The 19,116-nt window shown below is 39.9% G+C and overlaps 1 protein-coding gene across 1 annotated transcript in view; it reads left to right on the top strand.

Moving 5' to 3' along the window:
• The window catches only part of SHANK2 (SH3 and multiple ankyrin repeat domains 2), a 618,929-nt gene that overhangs the window by 187,218 nt on the left and 412,595 nt on the right, over positions 1 to 19,116 (top strand). Inside the window, exon 13 of the mRNA XM_084631101.1 lies at positions 7,873 to 7,939. Coding sequence (XP_084487227.1) covers positions 7,873 to 7,939 — 67 coding nt within the window. The remainder of the gene's footprint in view (positions 1 to 7,872; positions 7,940 to 19,116) is intronic.

Genomic DNA, 19,116 nt, shown 5'->3' with positions numbered 1-19,116 from the left:
TGGCTTATAACATAAAGAAACTCCCCAAACTCTAAGCACGTCATAAGGCATGAACCCATGTGAATCAATCCTGCCAGTATAGTACGAACTAAAATATATGGTACAACAGAGCCTTATAGTTACAACTATCTCAGGAATGGAGGTTCTTCATAACTCTGAAATGTTTATAACTCTGAACAAAACGTTATGGTGGTTCTTTCAAAAGTTTGCAACTGAACATTGACTTAATACGGCTTTGAAACTTTACTATGCAGAAAGAAAATGCTACTTTTAACCATCTTAATTTAAATGAAACAGTTTCTTTATACTGTCAAATCTTTTTTTTTAAACTTTCCCTTTTTTAAAAAAATAATTTACATTTAACATTATATTTACCTTTTTTTTTTTTTTTTGGTCTGTGCTGCTGCCTGATTGTGTACTTCTGGTTCAAAAATGAGGTGTGTGGTTTACCGGTCAGTTTGAACTCTGGTGTTCATAACTCTGAGGTTCTGCTGTAGTTGCACACCTTTACTGTTAGGCTCATAGAGTCTACAGCACCTTAGTACTCATGGGTTACACTTTAAAATAGTGGGATATTTGTTGATAAGGGCCATATTCTGATACCCTTACTCATCTTGAGCAGCAGCTTGCACCACAAGCCCGCTGAGTACAGGTATCCAAATCTTGTCCTAAATTATTACAAAAAGAAAACAAGCAGAGTTTCCATTGTAACAGTGATATGGTTTACTATCTCTCTATTTAGCATGTTAAGGTTTCTATAGTGCCCATCAGCTTCGTACAGAGAACAGTCCATATACCACAGGCAATGACAATGAGTATGATTTTATAATACTGCATTATAGAGTTGGTTGAAAAATAGTGAAAAAATCTGTGGATTTTTCCTCCCCACTTTTCATATACATTTTGAATTTTATGAAATTCTCCAGCCAGCTCTTCTTCATAATAATTATTGCTCACTTTAGTCAAAGCTGCTCCATCCTGAGAATACCCAGTAAGAATTGTTTGCCCATGGTAGTTTCACTGATGTGAGCAGTATGTAATGAAGCTAAACTTCTCGTCTGGGAGTTAACCAGCTTGAGTCACCTCAGCCTGTTGCCATGTCCAATGCATTCTATTTGAGCACATAACTTGGCAGGAAAACTTGGCTGCTGATACTAAGGAACTACTATGATTTGTTTATTTAGGGTATTTTAAGAATAAGTCAATGGGGACAATGCATTGACAATAAAAATGAAAAATAATAATGAATCTCCGTTAATGTCCTGCAGCATGGCTAAGTTATTTTATATAGCAAAGTGATAAGTGTCTTAGAAACACCTTGGACACATGGAAGGTTATAAAGAATGCAGTTGCTCCAGTTGATTTAAGCTTCCTTTTTTATACAAAAGGTCAATTTAGTTTCTTTTAGTTCTAGTTCAGAATACAGACATACTTGTGCCCTCCAACCAGTACCAATCATAAATGCAGTTGCAGAGGTAATTGCACAGCATTCTTCTAGGCATTCATAAAGTTCAGATTTTCAATCCATATACAGTTCAATCAAGAGATGTAGGAAAAAGCTACATATAAAGCTAAGATATAATGGCTAATTGTCTGAAAGTCCTCAGGCCCTCATTAGAAATTGCAATGAGGACATAGTGGACCTAATTCTCTGTTGCTCTGCACCTGTTTGGTAGCACTGGGCACCCACTTGGGCATTGTTGTAAATGACAACACAAGGGGTAGGGCACTGGAAAACTAGGTACTCCTGTCTTACGTTGGGTAATTAGATTAAAAAAACCTTCCTCTGCAAAGGAGACACCTACTTTCCTCAGCTTGTAGGGAGAACTGAGTCCCCCTTGTGCAAACTTATCATAGGGTTCTGCAGAATGGAGGGTCTGATTCAGGCCCTTCGCCGATAGTGAGTTTTATCCTGAGGGAATAAAGCATGTAAATGCCCCCTACCTTTATGGAAGAGTTAAATCCTTTTGAGTCTAGCAAAAAGGGCCATTAATCTTTTCTGAAGTATTGCTTTTGGTCCACATTGTTCCTTTACAGGGAAATATGCACATGGGGAGGAAAACCTGACCCCCAGACTGTTCTGTTGGGAAAAGGGGGATGGGATTTGCAGTGGCCATCTCAGCCTCTAGTCCCGTGGACTGAATAGGGGGTGTGCATCTCAAAAACATGGAGATCTCTCAAGAGCAATGTGAATCTTGTGAGATATACTGGAGGCCAGCACTGTCTGCATGGAGACCCTGTGTCTCTGCACTGTCTCCTGGCTGACTGTAGCTTTCTTCCACCCCAACACCTGCTGTGCCAAAAGGCTTCCTTCTCCTGACAGGATATCCTCTCCTGAAAACTTTCCTAAAACCATACAAAGGGGGTGCAAAAAAGTTGACATGGCTTTAGAGAGTGTTAAGTTTTCAGCAGATTCCCTGCTGGTTTCTGGATGACGATACACAGCACACATACCACTCCCAACCCCTAACGCCTTCTTCCAGAACAGATTCCTCACATGAATTGATAGGGGTCCAAGAAGGTTATGATGCAGTTCTTCTTCTGTACTCCTTGGACTGCAATCCGATAGTAATGGGAACTGGTCTGACCCATTGTTAATGACTCATAGCAATAAATTCTACTCTTAGTAATTCATCAACTTTGCGCAGCCTGAAAGTATCAAGGTACAGAGTTTCCCTAATATGGAAATTGTGAAAAGAAAAATAATTACACATTTATCCCTAGTAAACATTTTGCACTGTACTATTTTACATTGTGGGCAGAGTTATTTTAGTTGGAAAAATGTATATGTTGCACTGTTTGCTGATAATCAATTTTAAAATACATCTGTAGAGCTGTTGTGTGTTTGTAAATATATGTATATATAGTTAACATACATATTCTTGTCTAATTTCACTTAGAGCATTTGTGGTTTGCTTTTATGCTTTCATTTATGCTTGGCTGCTGTTCACTTATTTAAACATCCTCAATATCTTCTGGCTTAATAATACTCTGAAAAGTTATTATTTATTATTTGTGTTACCATAGTGCCTAGGAGCCCTAGTCATGGACCAGAACTGGATTGTGCTAGGCACAATGTAAATACAGAACAAAAAGATGGTACCTGCCCAAAAGAGTTTAAAATCTAAGTAAGAAATGTGTTTCGTGTAAGAAATCATAATTATTACATCAAGCTTTTACAGTGGACATTATACTTTTAAGTGACTATGAAATAATTTACAGAGGAAAGTGGAGACTAAAAAGAAGAAAACATTTGAAATGTTTATGATGTGAACATGGCAGGCAGCATGTACAACCTTTTCCCTTCTGGGCTTTATTTGGTGCTCTAGTAAAAGGGGTGTATTGGAAAATGTATTTGTTACTGTGAGATATTTAAGCAATAGTGGCTTGTTTAGAGGACTTCAATTTGTCAATTAATGACCAGCTAGTGGAGGTTAGACCCCAAACTGCGTAGACTGAAGTCTCTTAAACCATGATAAATGATAAAAAGCACTGGTGCTAAGTCTGTGAGTGCTCCAGGGCTCATGAACCCACGAACAAAAAAAAGGGGGGTGCTCAGCACACACAGACTGTAGCCCCACCTGCACTCCACCCTGAGGTCTCATCCCCACTAGTCCTCTTCCCCTGAGGCCCCTGCCGCTCACTCCTCTCCACCCTCTCTTCCCGTCATTCACCCTTAAGGCGGGGGAAGCAGAAAGGAGAGAGAATCGGGAGGGAGGTACTCGGAGGAGGGGGCAGAGAGGAGTGAGCAGCAGGTGGGCATGTGGGGGGTCTCGGCGGAGGGGCAGAGGAGAGCAGTGGGCAGGGGGTTCCTCGGGGGAGAGAGCGGAGAGGAGCAAACGGCGGGTCGGGGTGGAGAGAAGTGAGCAGTGGGCGAGAGGGATGGAGAGGGCAGGGGAAAGGAGTGGGGGGCTCAGGGGAAGGGCCAGAGAGGAGGAAGCGGTAGGTGGGGGGGGTCTCGGGAAGAGGCAGAGCAGGGATAGAGGTGAGTAGGGGCGGGGCCTCAGGGGAAGAGGCCGAGCAGGAGTGAAGCGTTGGGGTAGAGTGGGGTTGGAGCACCCACCGGCAAAAAAGAGAAGTCAGTGCCTGTGATAAAAAGGTAATTATTGCATAATGTTTTTATGCTGGGACCACCACAAAGATAATCAAAACTTCTGTTCTCATAACTGAATCTTCAAAGAGATTTGTATGTTTCGGGTTGGGAGGGAGGATAGTAATGGAGAGGCAGTTTCAGGCCTTCAGGAATGTCTCAGCAAAGCAGCCATGGCTATATATGTTGGGAGCTGAGGAGAGTTGAGGAAAAGGAGGCAACCACTTTTTATTTTTTCTGAAACAGTTCACCCATCTTTGCTGCAAACAACCATGTTCATAAGTATTAATGAGACTTTTTCCAAAGTTAAAGTAGGATACATGGTTGCATGTTCACCTTGAGGCCCAAACATATGGTGCAGATGCTTGAGACTGCACTAATAGCAGAATGATGAATACTGTACAAATAATTTGAGCTGATCTAAAATTATAGAAAATAGATGCAGTTATTTTACATTTACGTATATGGAGGTGTTGATTAGGTTACAGTGAGTTTTTAATTTACAGTAGGAATTCAAACTGTTTTCCATACACAATACAGAATATCTTCTTCAAATTTATAGACATAATCTGTGAGTAACTTTTCTGAGAGGTTTTAAATAAATTATTAATTAGTTTGAGTGTAATTTTTAAAAGTGGTCACTTTACAAAATTTGTTCTGCTGAGTCTCACCTTTTTTTGGTACAATACCTAAAACAATCACTGCCTACACAAACTCCAAACTTTGTACATCTCATACTCTGAGAACATCTCAGATACTTTTTTAAAAAACCATGTATTTACTTCATCACCTAGCATTTTATGAGGTAGCAAAGCTAGTGAAAACTCTTCTCCCTTAGCAGTAAATTTCCAAAGTGTTCTCCTGTTTCAAAATGGCCACCTGTTCTCATTGTTATAATAGGCCTGAGGCCACAGGTTTCCCCCATCTTTTCTTTACAGCCAATACATGTGGCAGTTTTTACTGCTCTTAAGAAAGATGGCCACTACCTCCCATTGTTCCCAATAGGAGAGAAGCCAGGCTGCTGTCTGGAAAAAAGGTGGTTCTCACTGATATAAAGAGGCAGTGAGAACCCTGGAAGGTGAAAAAATATTTGGGGCAAGAGTGGGGAAAGGGAAAAGGTTTACAAAAGTGTGAGTGAGTACCCCTACACATAGACAAGGGAGATACTCGCATTATTTAGTCAGTGCACGCGGTGGACTTGGGCTAAGGGTCTGTTTTAATTGCAATATAGACATTTAGGCTTGGGCTGGAGCCCCGGCTCTAGTGCTTTTTGAGGTGGTAGGGCCCCAGAATTTCTGCAACACAGTTAAACAGACCCTTAGCCCAAGCCCTCTGAGCCTGAGTCAGCTGGTTTTTAATTGCAGAGTAGAAATACCCTTAATGTTGAATTTAGAGTGGATGGTGTCCCCAAAAGGCTTAACAGTTGGCTGGCAGGTAAAAAACCAAATTATTTATTATTTTCATATACAGTAACTCCTCACTTAAAGTTGTCCCGGTTAAAGTTGTTTCATTGCTGATCAGTTAGAGAACATGCTCGTTTAAAGTTGCACAATGCTCCTTTATAATGTTGTTTGGCAGCCGCCTGCTTTGTCCACTGCTTGCAGAAAGAGCAGCCCATTGGAGCTAGCTGATGAGGCTTGGAACCAGGGTGAACCAGCAGCCCCCTATCAGCTTTCCTGAGTTCCCTATGCAGCTTGCCAGGCAGTTCAGCCATCCCTCTCCCAACTGTGGTGTGCTGCTCCTGCCCTTTGCCTTGGAGCTGCTCCTGGAAGCCTCCTGCTTTTTGTGCAAATGGGGGCGGGGGAGAGGGAAATGAGGGCTGCTAATGTCAAGGTGTCCCCCTACCCGTCCTACTCCTTTACCCCATCTCCACAGAGCGGGGGTGGGGGGACACACGACAGGACAGGGCTCAGGATGGGGGAGCTTGCTGGGAGCGGCTGCTGTCTCAACTTGCTGATCTACTTAAAAAGGCAATGTACTCAGAGTGGGGTCAGCGTACTTAAAGGGGCAATGCTTGTCTCTCTCTCTCTCTCTTTCACGCACATTGTGTGTGCCTCTGTCTCTCTCTGCCATGATGTTTCCCCTCCTTCCATTCCTGCTGCCTTGTAGAGTGTGAGGCTACATTAACAACAACGTGTTAACCCTTGAGGGCTCAGCGGAGTGCTAGTTCATCATTTAGCAGTAAGGCATTCCCTGGGAAATATCCCACCTTCTTCCACCCTCTGACTTCACCACCTCCACCAAGTGTCACAATCTTAATTGCTGTGTACGGTATTAAATGGTTTGTTTAAAACTTATACTGTGAATATATAGATAAAAATATAGTATTTTGTCTGGGGAAAAAATTTTCCTGGAACCTAAACCCCCTATTTCTTATGAGGAAATTGGATTCGCTTAACATCGTTTCACTTAAAGTAGCATTATTCAAGAAGATAACTACAATGTTAAGCAAGGAGTTGTGTTTACTAAAATATGTAAATATTAAAATGATTTTAATGCAATCTAATGGTTTGGTGTCTGATACATGATATTTGATTGTTTGTGCTGGTCATACTGCTTCTATGGCCCTCTTTCATTTCCCTGTTGCAATCCCTGCTTCTCTTCTCAGGGAAGGGAGATAGGAACAATAATCTTAAATTTCTGGGTTCAGAATTCCACAGATGCTCCTCATCTCAGCAATGAAAAATTCATCTGCATGTGAAATAACTGGAACTGGCACTAGACATGAAAGGATCCCTATTCATTTATCAATCTCGTAAGCCCCCTCAGAAGGTTTTTTTTTTAATATGTAAAGTGAATATGGTTTAATGAGATGGTTTATTGTTGTTATTATTAAGATTATTTATTATTTGTAGTACAATAGTGCCGAGGTGTGCTAGTCATGGTCCATGACCACATTATGCTAGGCACTGTACAAAGAGAAAACAAAAAAGATGTCCTTTCCCTGAATATCTTACAATCTAAATAGAGAAGACAGATACATGGTGGGGGAAGGGACTATAACACACAACCAGAGACACCAATGTGATGATGGCAAACGTCATGTTAGTTACATGATGTTTTATTTATTTTTGTTTTTTGGGTGGTTTAATAAAAGGGATCAGCTAAAGGGAAGGGAGAGGGGACATTGAAGGGAAGGTGGTCTGGGCTCAGGGAAGTGGGGAAGAGGAATGATGCGGAGATGAAGAGAGTGTGAGGTAGAGGGAGATGGAGAGGGTTGGAGCAAACAGCCAATCAGCACAGGGCAGAGAACGTCCAGTCAAAACTGGAGAAAGTTCTTCAAAGGACGAAAGGTCCTTGCTTTGTCTGCTTCTGCTCCTGTTGGCTGTAGTGACTGTCTGGCTCCTCTTTGCAGCTTTCTCCCAAGCCCAAGTGAAAGGGGAGGAGAGACATCACCTGGGTCCTAGTACCCCCATAGTGATGGGTCTCCCTTTCACAGTTCTGGGTTGAAATGGGCTCCATTTTCTCTGGGCTCCATTTCCTGTCTGGGCTCCATTTTTTCCTCTGTTCCCATTGCAGCAGACCCTGCTTTGTCTGTGTCTGTGATACACGATTCCTGTTTCTTTGTATTTTTCAGCAAATTAACATGAATATAATAATCTGTGCATGGAGGAGAGAGGGTCAGAGATGCAAAGTAAATGCACTTTATCCCATTTTGTTATATGGAACAATAAATTTATGTTGTGTGTAACAATATCTATCTCTGTATAATGTAACATATATATTTGCATGGTGTATGACTCTCAGCACATATTAATTTGAACTATTTTACAATCTTTTAGGTGGCCATAATAGCAGGAAATTTTGAGCTGGCTGAATATATCAAAAATCACAAGGAAACAGATATTGGTAAGTTAAAATATTTACAAAATAGTGACAATGAAAAGCTTTATGGAATGTTGACTGGAAATCTTTAAATCCAGATTTAAATCCTGTAAAGAACAGTTAAATCTGGTTTTATGTGAAATATAATCAGAAGGCTGACTGTGCGGTTGATACAGAGAAATATTCTAAGTTTTTTTCCATTTTCTAAAACGTGAAGAAATAGGAAAAAGGCCAAATTGTTTTTCAGAGAGTACTTTGTTTTAGAAAATTGGATATAAATACCCCTACTGGATCATAGGTGTGTTCTGAGTAGGTGTGATTTGTTTTGGAGAGATTAAACACACACACACACACAAGCCAGAGAGGGCCAGATTCTCCCCTTCATCAAGGCTGCTGTGCACTGTCACCAGTGCAAAGCAGTGCTAAAGCTGGTGTAGCTGATCACAGGAGGATCACCTCAACACAGAGATCCTCCACTGGGTAGGACGTGCATGGCACTTCCTCCCATATGCCATGCCCCCTAACTGCAGCAAGTAGAGGGTGGCTGAAAGGAAAGGATGATGTGTGGGTCAATCCCCTGTGATAGCCCCTCAGGGTATACATACTTTAGATCAGTGGTTTTCAAAAAAATTTCTGGGGACCCAGTTGAAGAAAATTGTTGATGCCTGTGACCCAACGGAGCTGGGGATGAGGGGTTTGGGGTGTGTGGGGAGGGCTCAGGGCTAGGGCAGAGGGTTGGGGTGAGGGATACGGGGTGGGGCCAGGAATGCGGGGCTCCAGGTCTGGGCGGGGCTTAGGGCTGGGGCAGGGGGTTGGAGTGTGGGAGGGGGTCAGGGCTCTGGGCTGGGGGTGAAGGCTTTGGGCTGGGCTCTGGGCTGGGGCTCAGGCACTGACCAATGGGAGCCTAGAAGCTGGACCTCCTGCTGGCTGCTTCCAAGGTGCAGTGCGGTGTCAGAACAGGTAGGCACTAGCCTGCCTTAGCTGGGCAGCACCGCCAACAGGACTTTTAACATCCCGGTCGGTGGTGCTGACTGGAGCGATCCTGTGCCTTACATGCTGTGACCCAGTACTGGGTCACGACCCAAACTTTGAAAAACGCTGCTTTAGAACAGCCTTGAAGCTGCTTGAAGAGATTGCAACTTTATATGTAGGCATGGATTTCATTTAAAATGGGATTTTAAGCTTACTTAGATCAGTGGTTCTCAAACTTTTGTACCAGTGACCCTTTTCACATAGCAAGCCTCTGAGTGCGACCCCTCCTTATAAATTAAAAACACTTTTAAATATATTTAACGCCATTATAAATGCTGGAGGCAAAGCGGGGTTTGGGGTGGAGGCTGACAGCTCGTGACCCCCCATGTAATAACCTCGTGACCCTCTGAGGTGTCCCAACCCCCAGTTTGAGAACCTCTGACTTAGATAAACTGATTCAAAGGACTCTTTGGAGACTCTTATTTCAGTTTATACCAGATTTATTTCAGTTTAGTTCATTAGTCAGAAACAGGTTCAAGCTAAAGCAAAAAAGCCACTCATTCTGAAATAAGAGTGTCCACACAATCACTTGCACTGGTTTAACTAACTAGTGCAAGACTGTGTGTTGACAAAGCCTCATTTATGCTGGAGCACTGGCACAGCTCCTATCCCGCTGAGGATTGTGGAATACAAATGTGGATTAAAGCCATCTTTACAACTCCCTCTCTGAGTGGCTCCCTGTGCTCATTGCTTGCAGTTGAACATTAGATCAGATATCTTGAGTTTTAATCTCATGTGATATTCTTTGTTTATTTTTTCCAAGATGTGTGGTTATTGGACAAAACTGAAGAGACTTGCATAAAACTTAAGCCCTCTAAGTAGCCTTATACTTAACATGGTAGTACACTGAAAACAGCTCCCTTCATTTAGTTTCTGTTTCTTCTTTCTGCATTTACAACCAGTGCTGGTTTGAAAATGTCAAGCTGATGAGGTCAAGCAATTGCTGAAAATGAACCAGTTGCCTATCCCTAATGAGCATGTCACCTTATTACCCTGTGCTTACAACTAGTTTTTGATGGTTCTACAACTTTGTAGATGTTAAAATGAAAGCAGTCAATAGGGCTAATTCAAATGTTCCAATTTATTCCTGCAGTGTTGCTTTTTAATATTCTGGTTTTGTCCAATTCTTCTGTACACAAAGAAGTATTACATTTTTCTGCACATAGTTTATTCTTTTGTTTTAAAAAAATTGTACACTGTGCAAGAAAGAAATCAAGAAAAAGCAGAGTATAATTATTAATTACTGGGCAAAGGCCCCATTACTGAAAAGGGATCCACCTACACGCAGCCCATGACTCCATTGCTGCAATGTCCTCAATATGTGATTAATGCTCAGCTCCACATTATTTTCTCATCAAGGATGGACAGTGTTGTTTCCCAGTTGTCTGAGTATATGAGGGAAAACGGAATGTAGTTGAAAAGTAGCTGGATGAGACTTAGTCCAGGGAAGGAAGGATCGCCTTGTGGCTTAGGCACTTGAGCAGGATTCAGGAGATCTGAGCGTAATTCCTGGCTGTGGCACAGACTTTCTTTGTGACCTGGGGAAAGTCACTCTTAACCTCCCTCAATGCTTTATTCCTCTTCTGTAAAATGGAGATAGTGATGCTTCATTTCCTCATGTGGGTGTTGTGAAGATAAATTCATCAATGCTTGTGAGACATCTTGGTACTATAGTGCTGGCTATAGATGGATAGGTATGGTGGTGGTGGTTGTGATAAAGAGTAAGCATTACTTGTTTGAATTTCTTCACATTAACTTTGATTTAACGGAGGTACTTTTCCTTTAACATTTTTAATGTTATTTTGTTAATAATGAAGTCACAAAAATGTATATTTATGGAATAGTTCCACAATGTGGAGAAAGCAGGATACTGAGTGAAAAAACTGAAATAAGGAATGAGAATGGAGCTTCTGTGATGCTGAATGTATAGAGCAATGCTGGTGTTTAAACTTCACCAACTTGACCTTTGTTTATACTGAGTGTGTTATTACCCATTATCTTCATCTATCTTTTGGCTGAGATCAGACATATTTCCATATGAGTAATGCTCCTTTTTAAAATCAGGAGGCTTCATGATGGAAAAAATGACCATCAGACAGCTGAGGAGTGGTTGTAGGAATAAGTTTCAATCCAATGTCCTGATGAAGGTAAGAGGGATGATTCAGATTAGGAGGTCTTTTAAGGAAGTTTATTATCTGACATCTCTAGAAAAATGTCCTCTGTTTTAGAGAAATTCCTGAAATTGAGCAAGATTATGAAAACACATTTTATACCTATGTAACAACAATTCTTCATGAAGGTGGATGCCTATCATCCAAACTTGGGAATATTTAGGAATCTAAGCAACCTTGTAGTGAGTGTCCATTGGACATGGAGGATTCATTGAGGATAGGTCCATCAATGGCTATTAGCCAGGATGGGCAGGGATGGTGTCCCAAGCCTCTGTTTGGCAGAAGCTTTAAAAAAGGGAAGAAGGAGGATCCGGGGAACAACGGGTCAGTCAGCCTCACCTCATGCAGCAGGTCCTCAAGGAATCAATTCTGAAACACTTAGAGGAGAGGGAAGTGATCAGGAACAGTCAGCATGGATACACCAAGAGCAAGTCATGCCTGACTAATCTAATTGCCTTCTATGATGAGATAATTGGCTCTATGGATGAGGGGAAAGCAGTGGATGTATTATTCCTTGATTTTAGCAAAGCTTTTCTTATGGTCTCCCACAGTATTGTTGCCAGCAAGTTAAAGAAGTGGGAGGGGTTGGATGATGGGCTGGATGAATGGACTATAAGGTGGATAGAAAGCTGGCTAGATCGTCGGGCTCAACGGGTAGTGATCAAAGGCTCCATGTCTAGTTGGCAGCCAGTATCAAGCGGAGTGCCCCAAGGGTCGGTCCTGTGGCTGGTTTTGTTCAATGTATTCATTAATGATCTGGAGGATGGCGTGGACTGCACCCTCAGCAAGTTTGCAGATGACACTAAACTGGGAGGAGTGGTAGATACGCTGGAGGGTAGGGATAGGATACAGAGGGCCCTAGACAAATTAGAGGGTTGGACCAAAAGAAATCTGATGAGGTTCAACAAGGACAAGTGCAGAGTCCTGCACTTAGGACGGAAGAATCCCATGCACCGCTAGAGACTAGGGACCAAATGGCTAGGCAGCAGTCCTGCAGAAAAGGACCTAGGGGTTACAGTGGACAAGAAGCTGGATATGAGTCAACAGTGTGCCCTTGTTGCCAAGAAGGCCAATGGCATTTTGGGCTGTATAAATAGGGGCATTGTCAGGAGATCGAGGGATGTGAGCATTCCCCTCTATTCAACATTGGTGAGGCCTCATCTGGAATACTGCATCCAGTGTTGGGACCCACACTACAAGAAGGATGTGGAAAAATTGGAAAGTGTCCAGCGGAGAGCAACAAAGATGATTAGGGGACTGAAACACATGACTTATGAGGAGAGGCTGAGGGAACTGGGATTGTTTAGCCAGAAGAGAAGAATGAGGAGGGATTTGATAGCTGCTTTCAACTACCTGAAAGGGGGTTCCAAAGAGGATGGCTCTAGACTGTTCTAAGTGGTTCTGATGACAGAACAAGGAGTAATGGTCTCAAGTTGCAGTAGGGGAGGTTTAGATTGGGTATTAGGAAAAACTTTTTCACTTTGAGGGTGGTGAAGCACTGGAATGCGTTACCTAGGAAGGTGGTGGAATCTCGTTCCTTTGAGGTTTTTAAGATCAGGCTTGACAAAGCCCTGGCTGGGATGATTTGTTGTGGATTGGTCCTGCTTTGAGCAGGGGGTTGGACTAGATGACCTCCTGAGGTCCCTTCCAAGCCTGATATTCTATGATTCTAAGATGGGAATAGGCGACGGGGTGGATCATTTGTTGATTACCTGTTCTGTTCATTCCCTCTGAAGCACCTGGCTTCAGGTCCCTTGGAAGAGAGGACAGTGGGCTAGATGGACCATTGGTCTGACCCAGTATGGCCGTTCTTATGTTATGTTCTTGCCCAATGGAAGATTTTTGAATGGTTGGAGGATATGGAGTTCAATGGTTATAGGAAGCAGACAAAAGTACTTAACCTACCAACACAATCAAATTATTACCAATCTCATACATTTTTGTTTTGCTGTAAAAAAAAAAAAAAAAAGGGAAAGGAAAGGAAAGGAAAGGAACCATTAATGTGGAATGAGCCGTTAGTTTTAAAGCCTGTGAAAAATATATGTGCATTATCTTAAGATGACAGAACAAAACAGAGAAACAACAAATCATGTCTGCTTATAGGAAGAAAGGGAGTTCAGTATTTATGGATACAGGATTTATACTTCATGTATTTCAGAACTTTTCTCTGCAGGTGGCAAGTGAGAGATGGAAATTGAACACTGGCTGCATGGAATATATGACAGGATTCTCTAACTACAAAATAAGCACTGGAACAAATCCAAGCCTTTATTTTTCTGAAGAACAAAGCCAGCAATCGTCTAACTCTTGGTAGTCTTGATAGACTCTGTGTGGCTATCGATACTTCCTTAAATAAAAACTTAATAGGCATCTAGCTAATGGAAATGGCAATTAAGATTTGTATAAAAAAGTCCACCCTTCTCTTTCTTAGTTGTGCCATTTTAGGGATGGTCTATTTTAATTATTTACTCATGACAGGAAATGGCAGATTGGACCTAATTTCAATAACTTCATGAGCAGGTTTTCTTTTATCCTGACAGAAACAAGTTTTTGTATTTCTAAAACTGAGGCATTTCAAACGTGCAAAATTATTAATCGCTTGTGACCTGTAATCTTTGGAGAAGGGCCCAGTCAATGGGTCCATCTTCTGTTTTTACATTTACTAATTAATGTTCCTCTTAGACCATTTTGCTGTCCCAGGCTATTGCATTAGGAATTGGAGAACACATGTACATTCCACACAGAAGTCATTAAGTGGTAGTCTTGTACTATATCAGTAATAGTCACAGGGCTGTGTCCCGTAATGCTGCCAAACCTGCAATCATGGAGACCTAGCACCCGTAGTGTGATGTTTACCATTCATGGTCCTGTATAACACCTTGTAAAGAATAAGCTGCTTTGTTCCGTAGCAGTGATTATAACTTGAGTCCACTAGAAAGTCAGGATATTGCTGCTTTTATAGTAGTATGAGTTGGCACACATTGCAGATCTGTCCTCCTATTAAAAAGGAAATCTTAGTCCACTATTCTCCTAAAGCATTACAAAAGCAAACACAAACACCTTACTTCTGCGTTCATTACCTGTTCCCCTATCCTATTCCCTTCCCACCACCTAACATTTCATAGACTTTTAGAGTGGGGTAGGGTAGGAAATCACACACCAAACCTTGGACCTTTCAGTCAAGAGGGAGAGCCCAATTAATGGCTTTGCAAAGGGCTCTTCATGGGTGTGGACCAGTCCCAACGAGCAATGCTAAGAAAATGCCCTGTTACTGATGGAGTTTATAGGCATTTTCCAATCCAGTAGAAAATGACTAATATGAAGCTGGATTGCTTTTTTTCTTTTCCTACAAAGATGGCATCAGCTTTCATTCTGTGGGTCCAGCACTACAGCTCTTATTCAAGCAAAATTCCACTTCATTTCCAGGGCAGTTTGGCTTAAATGAAGGTTGCAATATCAGACCCTCTACTTACAGCTATTATTGGTAATCCAGGGATGAGAAGGAGTCAGAAGACCAAATTCTGCCTCAGTTTCCCTGTTGTGTGTATATGTTGTGTGAAAACAATGATGTCCCTACATGTGACAGTTGGAGTTCCATGGAGCCCCTTTGTAGGATCCCTAGAGCTTCCTATATAAAACCCTTTAACTATGCTATCGCATTAAAAAGTCTGAACAGTTGTGTGGGCTTGTTCACCCAGGCCTTTGCTGCTCAGATCATTAGATTTTTCTTTTGCTTAATGGAGATACCTTGCTGCCTTTCCTACCACCTATTGTCAGTTAAGCTTAAGTAACTCTACATCCCCGTTAGTATATGCTGTAACTAGATGACTTTTCTGCGGCAGTCACCAACAGGAGAACAATTACCTACCAGATAAAAAACTGCGATATATTTCTTAGTTTGGACCCAACCTGTTTTCAGACACAAAAAAGACTCTTGAAAATAACTCTTGTGCCATAAGAAACTCACTGGTATTAAAAAGGGATGTTCAGAGCAGTCTTGCTTCTAACAAGAGTGCGTGCCATTTTGGAAAACCTAATCCTGTGTAAGATATCGAGAATTCAGAGGGGAGGGGGGAAAGGTTAACACTGAGGGATTAAAAGTAAATTCTCATATCATTGTATTTCTTGCTAAACAAGGTTCTAAACAACAGACTCTTTTTTTTTTCATTTTACAGATGTCCAAAGGGTAAATAAAAATTCTTATGTCAATTATTGTTCTGAAGTAACTGTATTTGAAATAAGTTAAAAGTATTTTTGTAAGGCAAGAAAAGTTGTTATTATGAAGTAAAAGTCTCATAACACTCAGTACATCACTCAATTTACTCTAATCTAAGATGCTCCCTGATGAGCTTTTCCAGGGATGATAAACATATTAAAACACCTTATTTTAATGATTACATATTTTGAAACTCCTTGGAATCCAGAAATATCTTGCAGCTCTGCGCTTATACAGTTCCATCTTTTTTCTCTATTTTGAAAGAGACATTACATCTGTTGTACTATACAGTCTTCATGAACTGCACAGTAGTTATACGTTACAGATTTACACCCATTTTCATTCGTCCTTTAATTAGTTGTACTGTCTTATTTTATTTATTTATTTTCCCAGCTAAGGGAAAGTAATGTATTAAAAGATGTGATGAATAGAAAAGTTAATCCCTGATTGTTTTCGTCCAGCTTACAGCTGTCTGCAAGTAAATGAGCACAGGAGGTTTAGAAAGCATTTGCTACACAGCATTTACTATGGCTTCTATAGGATGGAGATACAAAAAACCAACAATAATATATATAGAAGTCCTGAAGCTCTCATTAGATACAGTTATGCAGATATTAAATATGTTGCAAACTGATAATCATTTGACTCGGATAACCTATTTTTAAATCTCTCTCTTTTTTTGCCTTGGCTCTTTGTGATGAGATGAATTATCAGATGGATTAAATGACATGGGTTGTTCTTCTTCAAGTGAACAAGGTTTGTTTATACCGTACATCTTGTCCTCTAGCAGGTCTGATGATAGAAGCAAGAGGGTTTTTTGTGGATTTTTTTTTTTTTTTAATATGAAGCCCATTGAGCTGGTGTGTGAGGTTTTTGGTAGTTGATTAGCAGACTAACTAATACTTGGATACTGTTGCTAGGCTTCAAGTCTGAGTTCCTGTATTCCTCTATAATTATGCAGAGATGTCTATGTGTGATGGTTTGTGGGTTTTTTAAAACAGATTTTTTTTTTGTAATTTAATAATTTTTGTGAATGCCAAAAGTCTGCTAATATATTAAGCTTATTCTTTAAAATATACGTATTTAGTATAGGACAATTGCTTTAGAATTAAAACAACAACACTTGTTATCCCTAAGAAAAATAATTTGTTTTTATTAGCATTGTGGCAGTAAATACACTGTTTAAGATGAAACATGCATTTTGTTGTTAAATAAACAGAATAACTGTTTTTAAATAGCAATGATATTATGTTTATTCATGATAAACTTGCTTTTCTAACCTATTTTCTTTAATTAGATCAGAGTAATTGAGGTCAGTATTGTTGGCTCTTCAGTTGCAAATATTTAAATTAAGTACTATCAGGTCCAATACATATTCTGTTTGTTTCTTTTTAAGAGCCATTTAGCAGTTTAATTTTTACAGATTAGATTCCTGCAGCATATTGTCTAAGCCAGTTATGAAAAAAAACAATTTAAACCAATAAAATCAAAAAGAAAAGGGACAGTATATCAAAAAACATAAAAATCATGTTATTTAATAGAACCAGAAGAGATGCAAGTGTGTGATATAACCATGTTCATTTGGCATTTCAGATGTATGATTAATCTTAACCTGTTTCATATGCTATAAGGTATTTTCTCATGGAAAAGCACAATGTTATTAAAATAAATATAAAGGCAGCGACATTGAGATCTTTATCATTCACCATATAAAATATATGCTATATATTGTACTGTAGATACTCCTCATCTTTTGTAGTTGTAGTCTGTTAGCCCTGCCATAAATGAATATTCATTGCTAATAGCCATAGGAAAACTTCACATTAATATTGTCTAAATTTGGTTCTCATCAAAATAAGCTGTTGATTAAAATAGGAAATAAATTGATTGTTGCCATCACTTATCAGATATTATCAAATGATACTAAGGAATAGAGCAATTCATTTGACATGTTTTGTCAGACTGTATATAAGTGATCAAATTGGAAAATTGGTTGTTTGTTATCTGTTAGTGTACCTGTCTTACCTACTAGAATCAGACTTTGAATAAGATACAGTAGTTTCCTAATCCCTTTGATCATAAGTAAGGTTTTTCTCTGTGTATGCTAGCACGTAGACATCTATTAAATACACAATTTACATCAATTTTGAAACATAAACATTATTTTCAGAAACTGTATATTTCTGGCTGATCTTTGTTTTAAATTTAGTTTAGCTCTTGTGCATATTAAAATATATAAAGTTGCATATTGATAATAGATTAATTATAGTTAAGACTTTTTTATCCTTCAAACTGATCTAATGTGAAATTGGAGTACAGTGTGTCCCAAATTACATAGTACATAATTATTGCTTATGATTTGCTAGGCTTATTCTCAAATCTAAAATGAAAGTAATAAAGGAAATGATAAAATATTGAACTCTGAATAAATGCAATAGAATTCAGAACATTATGGTCTAGTCTTGCAATCTCATCTTTTTGGCCAGACTCCTGTTCCCATTGACTTCAACTGGTGCAATGATTTTCCTGCATGGACCTGATTACAGAATCAGGACCTACAGCGTAAGGTACAGTGGGCTGACATTCTGGGGTCAATACATACAACAAATATAAGCTACTAAATACAAAGTTTTTGAATATACAAAGATCTATGTTGCAATTTAGTAACACATGCAGTATGAATAAAAAAAATTAAGCTTAAGTATAATAAAGGAAAAGATATGATTTAAGTATATATCAAGCCAATATATGAGAAGAAATTGGTAATAACCAATGAGAGACAAAAATGGAAAACACAGTAAGTCATATGTGAAACAGATATTATTAAAGACATAGATTAAGTTCTTGTTTTACAAAAAAAGAAGGTAGGTGGTTTGGGTACATTATCCTCTAAAGGTGGCATTTAAATGGTTAAAACGACTCTGCCATTGCAACTAAACAGATAATTAGAGTTAAACTATTAGAAGATGACCAGGACCAGAATTTTGAAAGTAGTATTAAGCTAAGTTGAAACACGTTTGGTGAAGATTTTAGGCTGCTCAGTAAGGGGTGAAATTCCAAGGATCATCCCAAAGCCTCTGCATTAGTAAACTTCTATTTTTACAGCTGAAGAAGTACTTGAGTGAATTTGAACCTAATGCCTAATCCTGTGAGGTGCCAAGGACCCTAAACTCCCATTTAAATCCATGGGAGTTGAAGGCAGTCAACACATCTCTAGAGGAGTTCAGTACCTTGCAGACTCAGGCACTCAGAATAAGGTGCCTGATCCTTCTCCATTGAAGCTACATTGACTTCACTGTGTACAAGAAAAAACACAAGGTTAGGAGCGGGGAAATTCAGGATTATGATAGACATGTGGCAGGATATGACTTTTCTAGATGTGGATTGTTTTGTACTGTTACATACTCTGTAGTGATTTCCTGTGAGATTGAAAATCTCACAAGAAATCAAGAAACAAGTGTAAACCCAGTTATTTTCATAGAGAAAATTTGAATTGGGCTGAGTAGCTTAAATTGAGGTGGCGTAAAAGAAGGTGGGTTTGTGTTTGTTTTACATTAATTTAGGAGCTGAAATCTGTTCAAGATTATTTAAACTTGAAGTTTCCTACAACAAAACAAGTAAGAAAAGTGTGTGTGTGGAGGGGGCGGGGGTAATGCTGTGGAGGAAAGTTAGTGGATGGAGAGAGGTTTCACTAACTACCAGTAGGAATGCAATGGCCTTTAATGCAGCTTCATAGCTTATAAATGCTGGAGGGACCAGTGTGATCATCTAATCTGATCTTC

The sequence above is a fragment of the Lepidochelys olivacea genome (genome assembly GCF_965140295.1).
Source record: "Lepidochelys olivacea isolate rLepOli2 genome assembly, chromosome: 6".
Lineage (NCBI taxonomy): Eukaryota > Metazoa > Chordata > Testudines > Cheloniidae > Lepidochelys > Lepidochelys olivacea.
The sequence above is the reverse complement of the archived record's forward strand: the minus strand, read 5'-3'. Positions and strand labels throughout refer to the sequence as shown.